The 14,644-nt window shown below is 48.3% G+C and overlaps 1 protein-coding gene across 6 annotated transcripts in view; it reads left to right on the forward strand.

Moving 5' to 3' along the window:
• ARHGEF6 (Rac/Cdc42 guanine nucleotide exchange factor 6) overlaps positions 1-14,644 on the forward strand; it is a 39,020-nt gene that overhangs the window by 17,036 nt on the left and 7,340 nt on the right. For all 6 annotated transcript variants that reach the window (XM_042029341.1, XM_042029342.1, XM_042029344.1 and 3 more), the window contains 11 exons: positions 45-115; positions 1,303-1,397; positions 2,048-2,143; positions 2,949-3,071; positions 4,374-4,512; positions 6,382-6,441; positions 8,571-8,717; positions 9,581-9,667; positions 10,656-10,734; positions 11,606-11,739; positions 12,021-12,146. In XM_042029341.1, coding sequence (XP_041885275.1) covers positions 45-115; positions 1,303-1,397; positions 2,048-2,143; positions 2,949-3,071; positions 4,374-4,512; positions 6,382-6,441; positions 8,571-8,717; positions 9,581-9,667; positions 10,656-10,734; positions 11,606-11,739; positions 12,021-12,146 — 1,157 coding nt within the window. The remainder of the gene's footprint in view (positions 1-44; positions 116-1,302; positions 1,398-2,047; positions 2,144-2,948; positions 3,072-4,373; positions 4,513-6,381; positions 6,442-8,570; positions 8,718-9,580; positions 9,668-10,655; positions 10,735-11,605; positions 11,740-12,020; positions 12,147-14,644) is intronic.

The following is a 14,644-nucleotide window of genomic DNA, read 5'->3' on the forward strand; positions in this document are numbered from 1 at the left end:
GAGAGCTGTGCACTGTAATTTATTCATGGGTTTTTTTTGTGCAGATAAACCACTCTCTCCCAAAGCATTAAAAGGGCTAGAAAACACTCAGCTGACAAAGAATTATTACCCTGTGGTAAGTTTTAAAGTGCTGATCATACATTTTAATAAGTACCATGTTATTTATCTTCTGAACTGGCTCCTTCCCTTAAAAATCATTGAAGCAATTTGTAACAATTGGGGATGTGGCTCTGTGTTTAAATGCAGCTGTTTCCATTCCCTGGATTCAAGGCCATTGAGACAATAAACCACAAATGGAAGTGGCTGCAAGATGTCAAAAGTAGAGGCTTGAAGTAGACAACTGAGGTAGTTAAGGAGAGGTGACGACTTTCAGATCAATGCAGGGGGATAAGGCACAGTATTTCCTGTTGATAAAGAACGGGAGATAACGTCATGGTGTAGGCAAGCCAGATCAGGGCTCTGGTCCCTGTCTTAGGTTTGGCTGGAGCTGTTATACCCCAAGGTGCCTGTCCTGTGCCTCTGCCAGCAGCTGCAGCCCTCAGAGGACAGGCAGCTGCCAGAGCTCATGGCCTGGCTTCGTAACTGGACTTGGCTTTGGAGCAGGTTCATAGCCTGCCAGGCCATGAACGGCTGCTGCAGAATGGGTGGGGAAACATCCCCTCCTCTACATATTGCTGCCGAAGCAAGGAGATCTGGCAAAGCAGGGGCAGTTACCTTCACTGCCTGTGCCCAGGAGCCCTGGAGTGAACCCTGTGGTGTAGGAGAGTGAAGATGCCTCGTGTGAGCATCCCTGGCTCTCAGTGCTGGAGCTGAATCCTGCTCATCAGTATGTCTAAATATATTTCAAGCAAAGCAAAGCAGAAACAGTTTGTCCAGGGAGCTGGAAACCACCTCCACTGTCTGAAAAACTGGAGTGCTGACTGGGAGCGTGCAGGAGGCACTGGGTTTGCCTGCTATGCGGCCAGAGACAAATCAGCTGCTGAGATGGATTAGCAGGACCAAACCCAGATCACCATATCCCTGAAGTGGTGAACGAGGTGTGCCTTGGCTTGATTTGCCACAGAAGCCATCCTTGGTGCAGCTTTTAACACCTGCTTTCCAGGCCTTCTCAAGTTTGCAAAGTAAAATCTCAGTATTTGACCACCAGGACTTTCCTGGGTGTTCTGGGTTCTGCATTAAGAAACGTGATTTGTGGACCTAAAATACACTTCCATGCTTTTCCAGACTTGGAAGCTGATGTCATGTTCTTTTGACTAGTTTGCTAGTACATAAATCTTCTCAGTGCTCTGTCTCTCACCCTAGGTGTTGCAAAATATTCTGGAAACAGAACGAGATTATGCAAAGGAACTACAGTCACTTCTGGGAACTTACTTAAGACCCCTCCAGTCTTATGATAAGTAAGATATAAGGGCATCTGAGGTGGAGAGGACACTGTGGGAGCCTTGGGGTGTCATGGACAGAGGGCACATGTTTAGACATTGTCCAGTCAGGAGAGATGGGAGAGTGGCCTCCGTATTTCAGTCACTTCTGCCTTCCCAAAATCTTCATGTGGGAAAATTTCTTGTGTTCTCAGCCTTGTAGGCCTAAATGAGGGTGGTAGGAGAGTGACTCGCAGGATGACAGAAACAGGCACATTAGCTTTGGGAACATCCAATCTCACTAAAGAAACAAAGCAGCCCCTACCCGTAGGACCCTCCTCCCATCGGGAAATCCATAGCATGAATCCCTGAAGACAAAACTGTCTCTGTGTCTGTGCACACACCTCCCTCCCCACCTCTGGCTGAAATCCCATCTGTCTGTGTCTATTAGACAGCTAAAGATCTGTGAAGATTAGTGTGATTAAGTGATTAAAATCCAATTAAGATAATCCTTGGCAGCAGACGTCTTCTCCAGGAGACTGCGGACTGTAGCTCACAGATCATGAATTTTGTGTATCTGGAGAAGGAGAAATTTTTGTGTCATTTTGGAAGGGCTGCTTACGAATAAAAATGGTATGCTCCTGAGAGCAACTTGTCTTTAATGCTGACTGGTGATGTGGCTCTTGTAGGCTCAGCGCGGGGGACATCGCAGCATTGCTGGGAAACATGGAAGAAATCTCTGCTTTTCAGCAAACACTGAACCAAGCCTTGGAAGAAGTTTCAAAGTAAGTTTGTGTCGTATCACTGAGGTTGTTAAGCTTTTAAACTGTAGCTAAAAATAATAGAAAGACATGTTCATTAATGTTCCTCCTAGCTGCTGTCTTAGACTTGTTAAATATAGAAGAAAATAACAGGATTGAGGAAAGGTGCCAGGCAGTGCTTTGGCAGGAGGAAAGGTAGAAGGAACTCTTACATTTCTGCTGTTAAGGCATCTGCAGAATGAGTGTCACTAGACCTGACACAGAAGTGTGCCTAACCCAAAGATGCAGGCACATGCAGGGTGGGAGATCTGGCAGGCAAGAAGATGGGAATTGCCAGGGAGCAAAGAGCAAATTATTAGAGGTGATAATTTCCTGCAGGCAGGCTGACAGACACATTTAGCCTTAGCTAAGGGCTGAAAAGAGATGGGGAAAGACTGAATACTGGGAATATATTCAGGTTGTGGCTTCTCTTTCTTTATCCACCTTTTCATATTCAGGGGCAGCCCAGAGAGTGGGACCCTAGTTCTTTCAAGCACAGCCCCATCATCCCAGCTGTAGCTTTGCTAGTGAGACAGATCAGGCTGAGTCACAGCTTGTCTTAGGCTGTGATGCTCACTGTCTGCACCACAGAAACCCAGACCCACCTGAGGATCCCCCTCTTCCGCCTCCCCAGGTGGCAAGTGTGGGTATTTTGCTCAGTGCTGCAGTTATCAGGTGATGTGGGAACGTCCCTGTGCAGTGGGTAGTTCCTGGGCAGGTCTCTGAGAGTGCTGTAGCTTCAGGGTGCAGATCCAGAGGCTTAACCTGGCTGGTGTGTTGGTGTCTCTAGGCTCCCCGAGAACCAGCAGCGTGTGGGAGGCTGTTTCATGAACCTGATGCCCCAGTTCCGCTCCCTGTACCTGACGTACTGTGCTAACCACCCTTCAGCGGTGAATGTCCTCACACAGCACAGGTGAGTGATGGAGAAGGCGATTCAGACTCCTTTAAAAAGTTGACTTTTGTTATTAATACTTGGCCTGGCATGGCTGTTGACCTGTGTTTTGACAATAGGGCGAGGGGATTTCCTGCTGCTGGAAAAACTGCTGGGGCTTTGGGCTCTTCAGCAGAGCCTTTCAGCTTCAGCATGAAGACAACTCACTGCTCGTGTTCAGAGCTGATCTCACAGGTCCTTTTTGCACACAGATGACTCCCACCTTGGGTCAAACAGGGAGCCTCAGCTCTGGCAGTACCATCTCCTGTGATTGTTACTTGCCAAAGGACCCAGTTGCTGTTTCAGACCCACTGCTCAAGTGCTCACACACTGACAAATGGGAGGGTGTTCCCCTATGGCACCGTGGTGGGGGGCACATTGTTGCAGAAGGAGGATGGTCATCAAGTCACCCAGTTACCCAGTTTATTAATTGAGCTTCTATTCAACCAAATGGTTGATTTTCAGGGTCATTGGCAGATCACATTAATAACATCTTTCTTCAGTGTGACCCACATGAGTAAGCACTTAAACTTCTGTGATGTTCTGCTCAAGAGTGTGCCAAGCCAAGATGCTACCACTGTGTCATCCCTAATGCAGGTTAGCTGTCCTCCCTGCAATGATGGGAAAGCCAGGACCACATCCATAGTGTTTACGTCTTCCCATTCTGCAATGGGAAGTCGCAATGTATTTACTCACCTGCTGAAATCCAGCTTTAATTCAGTGTAACAACAAGCCTGGCTCCAGCAAATGACTCATTCATGTGATTCCTCAGTCTGACCCCTTTTCCTAAATCAACCAAAGAATCAGCTTTGGCAGGTGTGCTGACGCACACAAGCCATATTTTCTGGAGCAATGTGCATGCAAACAATGTATCACAGCTTCCAGCGGGGTCCCAGTGCATTGCTGCAGCCTCCTTCAGCACAGCACCAGCCTATGCAGCTCCCCCTGTCCCCATCCACCACTAGATACCTGGCCCTGTGCCACCTTGCTGTGCTGGGAGACCAGCTTCTGGCAGCGATGTGCCCCAGGGGCTGTGCATTCCAACACCTGTGGCCACACAGCATCCTCTCCTGCTTTCCAGGGGTGAAGGGTCTTGCTTGGTGGGAAGCTCCCAGCTCCCCGCCTGCTCCATGGGGTTGGTGGTGGTGGGGGTGCTCAGAGGGGAGTTTGTGCTGCGTTCAAAGAGGCCCAGCTCAGAGCAGAGCCCTGGCCATCTGGAGACTGTGGGGGCAGCAAAACATGGCCCTCAGCTCTGAGACCCCTCCTTGTTGTCTCTTTTTATAGTGATGAGCTGGAGAAGTTCATGGAGAGCCAGGGTGCGGCCAACCCAGGCATTCTCATCCTGACCACAAGCCTCAGCAAACCCTTCCTGAGGCTGGATAAATACGTGACACTGCTGCAGGAGCTGGAGCGGCACATGGAGGTAGGTGGGGTGTGGGGCTGCTGGGCAGGCTCTGCCCCTTGATTCTGCCAGAGCTGCTCCCTGAGCTTCAAGACATGCCTCTGCCTCTTGGTATTTGAGCACTATGAGGCTAAAAGTACTTACCACGTCTCCAAGGAGATGTCCCACGTCCCCCAGACATCATCCACCTTTCAGATTAAAAGTGAGAAACCGGTGGAAGAGTTTTGAGGAATGTTAAGGAAATGCATTGACTGCTCTTCACCCCAGCCCTTCCTCAAAGATGGGCCATTTCCAGCACAAGTAAAAGCAGAGTCTAGAGTTGGGCTGCAGCTGCTATTTATTTGCACAGCCGGGAATAAATCTGTGGTTTTGTTATCATTTGATGAGATTCCTAAGCCTGGCCACTCACTCCTGTGGCTTGCCGGCACATCCCCACCCCTTGCCCCAGGGTTGTGCTCCTGGGTGGAGGCAGAGCTGCACAGACAGACATGAATCTGGCAGCCAGCACAGACACAGGGGTGGAGAGCAAGTCCCTGGGAGCAGGGAGTATAGCCAGGGGCACAAAGACTTCCTTGGCAAGAAGCAGGTCTGCCTCAGGACATTTCTTGCCCCAGGGACTGTAGAGATCTCTGCTACTCGCTGCTGGTGCACTCTAGCTGCAGGAAGGCAAAACTCAGGGGTGGTGCAAGGGGGTGAAGGAAACAGAAGTAACAGTCTATTTTTAACCAAGTTTGCTTTTTCCCCTCATCCAGTTTTAATTACCAGTTAATTCAGCACACTTATCCATGACGTACAATTGAGCCAAAGGATTAAAACCTCTATGCTTGAGCCAGGGATATTCCTGCATAGGAGAAAGCATGAGAGCCTGCAGGGTAGGAACACTCCAGACCTACCTGTACCCTCTCACCTGGCTGAGCTGAGCTACAGGGACTGAGCTGAGCCTGGCTGCAGCCACCATGCCCATGCAGGGATAATGCACTCTTTGCAGGATATGCATTGTGCTCTTTGCCTGCTCTTTGCAGGCTGTTCAGCAGTGGATTTGGGGACACATCACTTATTTCTCTTAGTTTCTAAGATGAGTGTGGGAATTTTGTTGCATGAATTAGTAGGGCTGAGGTTTAAGCTGTGATGCTGCAGGCTATATGCAGTGTGGATGTACACCACAGCATTCCCTGCGCTGCTGCACAGCTACTGAGGGGGCAGGTGTGTTCAAGGCAGCCACTCGTCCCACATTCCACATGAGCAATCCCAGGCTGCAGGGACAGCTCCATCACAACCGAGACACCTTATGATTTGCTTGGCATGAGGACTTGGTGGTGAGGAGCAGGCCCCTAGATCCAGGAGAAAATTCTGGGAGAGTACTAGCATACAGCTGTGGTCAGAGATAAGGGGCAGCATTCTGCTTTTACCTGGCCCAAGAGCACTCTGCTCAGACATGCCTTCCCTTAAACCCAGAGGTGAAGCCCCCTTGATGCTCATGGATTTCTGCTCTTGATGGGGCAGTGCCTGGAATACCTGGCACATCAATGGAAGTTTCCTTCCTGAAGGTGCACCCTGTACCACTTCCTGTTTTCACTGATTTTTCTTTGCAAGTCAGATTTGTTCTAAGTCCAATCATACCTACTCTTGCTCTGGCCACTTTACACTGATTAAATTGGTATCAGTGAATTGCATAGCTGCCTTTAGCCATGCCATGTTGAAGTGGATGGTGGGGAAGGTACCTGGGGGACTTTGAGCTCTTCCTGACTCCCATGCTGCCTGTATCCTCAGCCCTGGGTGTACTGGGACAGTGGGTGACGCTCAAGGATGGGTGATACTCAGGGTGGGTTGATGCTCAAGGGTGGGTTCCGCTGGTGCTGGTGACTGAGGAATTTGCTCTCCCTTCACTAGGAGGCGCATGCAGATCATGAAGATGTTTTGAAAGCTGTCACATCCTTCAAGTCCCTTGTGGTAGGTGGCAATTCTTAAAATAGAGCTCTCCATTTCTGGTCTGCATTTCATAAAGAATGAGTCAAGCCTGACATTTTTCTCCCCGTTAGAAAACAAAGGTCTTCTGGAATGGAAAAGATGGGTTACAAAGAAACTTAATTTCACATTTCAACCCTAGAGCTGCTCCTCTGGCTGTGGCAAGAGCACCCTGGCTCTATGGTCCCCTCTGCTGCTGAAAGCCACATGTGGACCGTGGTGACAGCAGGGTCCCTTTCATCTCCTGTTGCGTCCATTCCCTAATCACCTGCCACCTGAAACTAGATTGCCCTTGCTCATTGAGGGAGTAGTTAGCACAGCTGTGACTGACTCCAGTGCTGGTGCCAATGGGAATTTCCCCTCTGAGCCCATGGAGTAACTCTTGATTTTGCTGAGGTTTGCTCCACGGGCATTGGGAGGCTTGGACCACATTCCAGTAATTTGTGGCTCCAGGTGCCATTGGTGGGGAACAGAGAGGAGGGATGACTCAGAGACAACAAACCTATTTCTGTGAACTCCGTCACCTGCACCCCTCAAAGTCCTGCTGCACTGAGATGAAATAGAGGGGGGAAAGCCATCTGAGTGCACTAAGGTTTTACCTGGAAAAGCTTTTTTTGGTTATTAAAAAAGCTGTAGTCTCTCTTGCTTTGTAGCCACATATATATATATATATATATATATATATATCCACTCCAGATCTATAACCACTCCAGCTATGGCCCAGCTTCCTCCCCTTAGCACAACAGATATCACACGTTTGTGACAGATGCAAGTGTTTAGCAGTGCAGATAAAAGATGGGGAGGAGAAAGTTCATAGAAAACAGGAAAGAGTGATCATGTTACATTTACTAGAAACTCAGCACCCTTTCCATTTATTCTGGAAGCTAATAGGGGAATAACTCATTTAAATTACAAGGTGTCATTAATCTTTAGGAAATCTCGTAAGAGCTGGATGGTTTTACTTGAAATGTGTACTAGGGTGATGAGTAATTTAATGTCATTATGACACAGCTAAAGAGGTTCAGTGTAGATTTGAGGTCAGACAGGCAGAGGTGCCCCTTGTGATGGGCACGTGGTCCTGTTATAGGACCAGGAAGGCTCCCAAGCAAAGGCAGGGAGGAACCAAAGAGCCTGGCAATTCACAGCAGTGCCTCTGCAGAGACTGATGAACTCCTGTGGATTTTATTTGGATTTTTATCCTGGGAACATTGGATTCAGCTACACTTGGGGAACCATCAAAACATACAACAGTTGTAGAACTAGAGTAAGCACCCACAGTTTGGTTCAAATGTGTGTGGTTTCAAACTAGACCCAATGCAGCCTCTCTCTTTGAAGAGCTGGATAGTCAAAGAGTTGGAAAGGAAGAAAATCTCAATCAGAAAAAGAGTTTGGAAAAAACCAAGCAGTTGGTGAAAACAGCTCTGGTTTGGCTTTGCAGCAATTTTCCCTGTTGGCAGAGGGGTCAGTTAAAGGAAGTTTTGCTCGGATTTGCAGGACCGTCTTTGTCCAGTCAGCACTGTCCTCTCTTGCTGAGAGCTGCTGAGAGACTGGTCACTCCCTGGAGCTTCTCCAGTCCCCAGCTGCCCAGCAGTGGTGCAGTCTTTTCAGTTACAGTGCTTTGAGAATATTCTTTTTTGTACTACTCTACAGCACTGCCCAGTCCTGCTTTTGGGTTCGCAGATTTTGGTTAGAAAATATCTGCCCATCTGACTTGTGGGGACTTTGCAGTGCTACAAGTACAACTCTGCTGTTTGGACAAAATGGGCAAAATCCCTCTAAGCAGTAGCAAAATTAGAGACATTTAACTGTGCAGCTGTCTTGGTTTGGAAATTGTGAACCTAAACTCTCAGAGGTAGAGCTGGTTTGGAAAGAAAAGTTTGCTCAGTGCAGTTTGCAATTTCTTTGACATTTGAATGTAATCATTACTTCATAAATCACTAGGGTGTGATTTTTTAAGAAACTTTGTGTAATGGAGCCAAAGCAAGCTTTCCTGATCCTTGGCACAACCATCCCTGAGCCCACAGGGCTGTGTGAGTGTTGCTGGTGGAACTGCAACTGCAACTGTTGGGTTGGCTCTTGCCCTTCAGCTAACAAAGCTCTGCTGTGATTCCTAGTCGCAATGCCAGGAGCTGAGGAAGAGGAAACAACTCGAGCTGCAAATCCTTTCTGAATCCATCCAGCGCTGGGAAGGAGAGGACATAAAAATGATGGGAAACGTCATCTACATGTCCCAGGTTATGGTGCAGTCTGGGGGAAGTGAGGTGAGTGTAATGTTCCTTCTGCTGGCTAAAGAACTGATGTCTGAATACTCGCTTGCTCCTGGGATAAGTGATGCGAGGCGGCAGCTCCTCTCCTTCCAGGCCACAAACTGGTGACAAATAATGCTGATAAATAATTTTACTTCAGGAAGAGTTGTGCAATGGGGCTGTGCACGTCTTTGAAGTGAGTCAGGCACCCCGTAGGTTTAGCTTCAGGCCTTTGGTGACACACTTTTCAAGCAAAAGAAGTATCTCAGTGTCATATAGCACATTAATTTCCTTCTTTCTCCCCTGTGACTTACTCTGAGAAATGGGAGTGACTAGAAAGTGTCCTATGCCCAGCACAGGGGCTGCTTTGATGCTGCACCCCAGAGCTGACTGTGCTTTGGAACTAACTGGAGTGATTCTTGTCCTACTGGTCCTAATGCATCGCACCGGTGCCTGCCACAGACCTTCCTCAGTGGTGCTAAAGGCATGTGTGCTGCATGCTCGATGTGGGAAAGTTCCTGTTAGCACTGAATTGCTTGCTGTAGCAACTTTTCCCTGGGAAGGGAAGCCCTGTAAAACAAACCTGTGCAGCATCTAGTCCCAAAAGTCTTTCTTGTTTGGGATGTGAGATGCTGGGGGACATAAGGCCCTCTGAGGCACTCTACAATGATTGGAAGAGGATTAGCAGGATGCAGACAAAAATCTATGCAGGGAAAACTGGTACATAAATGAGATGCTGTAAAGAAAAAAAAGCCAGAATAGTTGGTTTGGGGGTGATCTCACAGGCTGTGATTCCAGCTGCAACAGGTTCAGTTTGCTAGAGGCAGGTGCTTGTGATGCACTGCCAACTGGACTAACCTAAGTTCTTATCCCCCCAGGAGAAAGAGGAGCGGTATTTCTTGTTATTTTCCAATGTTTTGCTGATGCTGTCTGCAAGCCCACGGATGAGTGGGTTCATCTATCAGGTAGACATGCTTAGTTTGAAGTTGCAAGGCGTTCGGTGTGAAAAAGGAAATCAGATAGTTCTTATCAAATTCAAGTCCTCTGTGTCCTTCGAACTCTCTGTTGTGATGCAAACACCCCAGGCTGGGAGCCAGGACTTGGCTTTAGGATAGTCAATGCCTTTGTCCTGATAAATGATTAAGCAGCATTTGGTAAGTGAATGCTGTGAAATTAGAAAAAAAAAAGGAAAAACCTCAAAACCTTTTGTTCTACCTGCTGTTCTTGAGAGTGGGGTGTGTGTGTGTGTGTAAGGTGTCCTGACCCAGCTGTAGGGTTTTCACCAGCCAGCTGGCTCTCAGTTTTGTGCCATCTCTGGAAAACACTTATAAAGCCCACTGCAAAGAGCACAAAAATTCCACTCCATGAGGTACTACGTATAACTCTGCATTTCTTGTGTTTTACCATTTTCCATACCATCCAATGGCTGGAATCAGGCTTTTGAGAGCTTGGCTTTTCTCCAGCTGTCTGAAACCATCAATACTGCCAAGAAAAGGATGCTCTTGTTTTGATGTGTCATTTGTCATAGCAAGGGAAATGAGAAAGATATGGGAAATATTTGGCTGGGTTTTCTGACTTGACCCACCAATGGGAGTAAGGTGAGCAGGCAGTTCAGCATGCAAATCAGAGGGACGGGGAAGGCTTTCAGAAAAAAACAGGGGAAATTGATCCTTCTGACTTGACTGTGAAAAAGGTTTGCACTGAATGAAGGGAAAGGGTGGCAGATGAGCCAGGGATGACTCAGTTGTCATGAGAGCCTCATCTCTGGGGTTTGACCTAGTTGTGCAGGGAAATCTAGATCCATACATTAAAGGAGACTCTTCCTGCAGTCTGAAGCCTTCACAAATTAATTTTAAATGGCGATTCCCAAAGAGAAAGGAATCAGCAGAAACAAGCAGAACAACACCTGCTGGGAAGCAGACACAGATGCTGACTGCTCTTCAATTCTCCCAGGGAAAGCTGCCTTTGACAGGAATGACGCTGACAAAGCTGGAAGATGCTGAAGGGAATGAGCACATGTTTGAAATCACAGGTCAGTGGGGCCTTCTGCCTGGGGCTGTCCTCCCAGTCCAAACAACTGTTGCCACTGGAAGTACTGGTCCTCCTTTCCCTAATTCCCCACCATGATCTTCCTCCTGCTCTTTTACCATGTGTTGTCTGAGTTTCTGAGCACCTCTGTCCTGGTTGAGTCAATCTCCTCCCAGTGCCCTGGAGCTCTGCCTCTGGCTGCCTTTGGAGACTGTAGTGTTTCATATGGGACAAATCTCCCGCACCAGTAGCACTGCTCTGCACTGGTGTGCCCTGTCTGCATCCGGTGGCCATCCCTTGTAGCTCTGAGTACCTAATTTATTGACAGATTAATGGTTCTGGTAATCAGGGAGCTTTCCTAGTGTTCCTCCCATTTTCCCCTTCAATTTATCTCATTACTTGTAGGTATATACGGTAATTTCATGCTCAGTGCCTGGGCTGCAGTACAGCTGTTTGTGCTGGTGGTATTTGGTGTCAGGATCCTATTAATCATGGAAATGTTGTGTTTAATGACCTTTAACATTAAATAATCCTCACACATTCATCTCACCAGTTCCCTTAGCATTTCTTGCAGCTCCCACATTTTCAGTGGTTGGCCTGAGCAGGATGGGCAGTCACATCATCATCGTAGATGAGATGCTTAGGGACATGGTTTAGTGGTGCACCTTGCTGGGTTAATGGTTGGACTTGATGATCTTAGATGTCTTTTCCAACCTTAATGATTCCATGATTCTATCTTTGCCCTGGCCTTTTTGGAGCCACTGGACTGTGCAAACTGAGGAGCCATTTCCTGCTATGCTGAGCTGATCCCACCCTGTGTTTCCACCTGAGTCTCTTCCACTTGCTAAAGACAGTTATTTAACCCTCTGCCACAGGGAACATGATGGAGCGGATCACTGTGTCCTGCAGCACCAGCCAGGACTTGCACGAGTGGCTTGACCACTTGCAAAGGCTGACGAAAGGGACATGCAGCACTGTCTCCAAAACACAGTCCTGGAGCCCTCATTCCGTAAGTGTCACCTCCTGGCCTTTGCTGCCTGGGTTCCTCGCTGCTGCCTGAGCTCTCTGTTTCAGCAGTGTGCCTTGACACTAAGGTAACATGACAGCCGTAAGACACATCCCACAGTTTGGTTTGTAACCATGCTGTGCTTGTACCATTTTACACGTAGCCTGCCCTATTTTTGTTGCAACTTAGATGTCTCAATGTCTCAATGCTTGACCATCCCCCTCCACTTCTCTGCTTTGTTTGGTGGTTAACAGTCTTGGTTTGTTTCTTGTCTATTTTCTCAGACATTTAGTTCAGCTGGGCAGATCCGTGGGCCTCTGGAACCCCCTAAAATCCTCAAGCCCTGGAGCTTGAGCTGCCTCCGCCCTGCTCCTCCACTCAGACCATCAGCAGCGCTGAGTTACAAAGAGGTAATCATCCCACCTGCCTGTGCAGGACCTTCATTTCACACAATCCCTAGACCCTGTGTCCAGGTTTTGTATCCCGTAGCAAGGGCACAGAAATGTAGGATGTTGGGTATGTTGAGAAAAATGACTCTGCCAGTTTGGCCCCAGTCCTGTGATGGATGTTGGTTGCTGTGCCAGGCTTTGTGCTATAAGGGACTCATGAGTATGTGTGTTTGCAGGCTTGATGTTTGCTGTTGGCTGCTTTAGCCAGCACCTTCAGCTGCTGGATGTCACCGTCCCACATCTGGGTGTCCCATTGAGCCCTGTCCTTTGGCAGTGCCATGGCGGAGCTGCCTCCTCTCCTCCTCCTGCCTTGGTCTGAGCTTGGTCTTGGCAGGACAGAGGCCTGCTCCCTGCTGGAATGTGTTCCAGCTCCAGCTGTAGCAGTAGCTCAGTGATAGAGGATTGAGAAGCAATACTGCGCCACGAGGAAGAGGAAAAACACCTGCCCGTGTTTCTTGTGTCTTCCACCCTGTTTTGGTGGCTGGAACAGGATGTGGGGCTTGACCCTCCTTTGCCACCCACCTGAGTGTTATACAGCAAGGTCCTGCTGGGAGGCAGCAGTCCAAGTGATGGCTTCCCCTGCAGAAATCCCAGCCTGGGAGCTGGGAGGTGGTGTGGGAAAACCCAAAATACAGCCTAGCTCTGATTCTCACCCTGCACCACAACTGTAGTGCTCTCCTTCCCCACCTCATGTTAAATTTTTGGGATTACTCACCAGTACCTCAGGTAACGTTCCCCTTACTGAGTGAGCACTCTGGATCTGAGTCAGCTGCCTTTCTTCGTACAGCAGCCCTGGGAGGGTCACTGCCCCAACGAGGATGGGGTCAGGGAGGGGGCTTGGACCCCCTCAGCCCTCCCAGCACTTAGGGATGGAGAGTCTGGCAGCTGGCAGGGCTGTGAGTCTGCTGCTCCAGGTAGAGACTTTATGTAGCCTCATTGCATCTTGTTGCATTTATTTCTTAGAATTTGTAAAGTAACGCATTTCAGTCTGGGAATTAAAGTGTTTAAATACCAACTGAGCAGACTGAAAATGATCCATAATCTTTGCATGTTCCAAATTCCTAATGAATCCTAAATGATTTCTTGCTTGCGTGGTGAATTAAAAATATAGGTAGAGGCTTGAGGTAGAAGAGAAATTTTTCTGTGGGAAAAACCACAGATTGAGTGATATCATTAATACCACGGTCCTTTGCAGTTTGTCGTCCCCTGCCACCCATAGCAGGAATTAAACTCTGTGTCAAAACCAGGGCAGAGGTTTCTGCCACAGAGGCCTAGCCAACAGTGAGTCCCAAGGGACTGGATGCTGGATGGTATCCTGCAAGGTGTCATAGGACCAAAAATGTGGCTTCCATGGGAACAAGCTGTGCTGACCATGTTGGTGGAAACCTAAAGGCCAACGTGTTCAGAGTTGGGCAGGCACAGCCTGGTACCCGGCCAGTCCAGGCTGAGCCTGTGGAGAGACTCATGGACACGAGCCTGTGGAGAGACTCATGGACACAAGCCTGCGATGACAGATGGGAAATAAGTTTGGTTGTTGGCCCAAGCAGATCCACATCTACCTCATCCCTCCCTCTGGGGTGTTTAATGACTAAACACTATCCCTATTTCACTGTATTTTAATTTTTTAAATTTAAAGTAGAGCACAAAATAAACAATGCTAACAGCTCCGTGCAAGCACCTTCCTATAATGAAGATTTAATGAAGGAATACAAATTTCAAAGGTTATTTGCAGGGAAGTGAGTGGGAGAGTTTGATTAAAAGATTAGAGATTTTCAGATATCCAGTGTTACTTTACTTGTCTTGTCATAGTGTAGGACGGGATGGCACAGTCTTGTGCATTTCCTTGTACCCAGCTGTGCTCAGGAAACCCCAGACCCTGCTTGTGTACTGCACATCACTCTTGCTATTTCCATTGAAATTGGGTCATTTTCCTGTTCTCTTTCCAGTGGTAATTTGAAATGACAGAACAGATAAGTTCCGTATGTAAAGTGCTGTGTCTGGATTCAGTTTAGCAAAGGGAAAAAGATTTACAGATCATTTCTTCTACTGCTTTTTTTTTTAACTGGCTTCTTTGCATCAGGTGAAGGCTTTATAACATCAGGGTTCATGACTTTGCTGGGCAGACCTGCAGGAGAGCCAAGTGGCTCCCTGGATCAAGCATCCCTGGGATGGCATCCAGGGATTGGGCCCTCCACAGGATGTGCAGGAAGCTCCCCGTCCCTGCCAGTGGAGCAGGGAGGTATTGCAGTGCTGATGCCTGATGGCATGGTCAGGTCTTCAGTGAGGATGGCAGGTCCTCTTTGAGAAGATGGAATCCTAGGTGATTGTCACCAGGGTGGGCAGAGCATCCTGGCATCCTGACTAGGCTGGGTTGAGGCCCTCAGGACTGGTGTTGAGCACAGACCCCGAGCGACCCCTGGGGCTTGGAAGGAGCCAGGCACATGGAGCTCCTGTGGTTG

The sequence above is a fragment of the Corvus kubaryi genome, unplaced genomic scaffold, assembly GCF_017639235.1.
Source record: "Corvus kubaryi isolate FWS band 111438036 unplaced genomic scaffold, C.kubaryi_AGA036_p1.0 37322, whole genome shotgun sequence".
In the NCBI taxonomy this organism is placed as follows: Eukaryota; Metazoa; Chordata; class Aves; order Passeriformes; family Corvidae; genus Corvus; species Corvus kubaryi.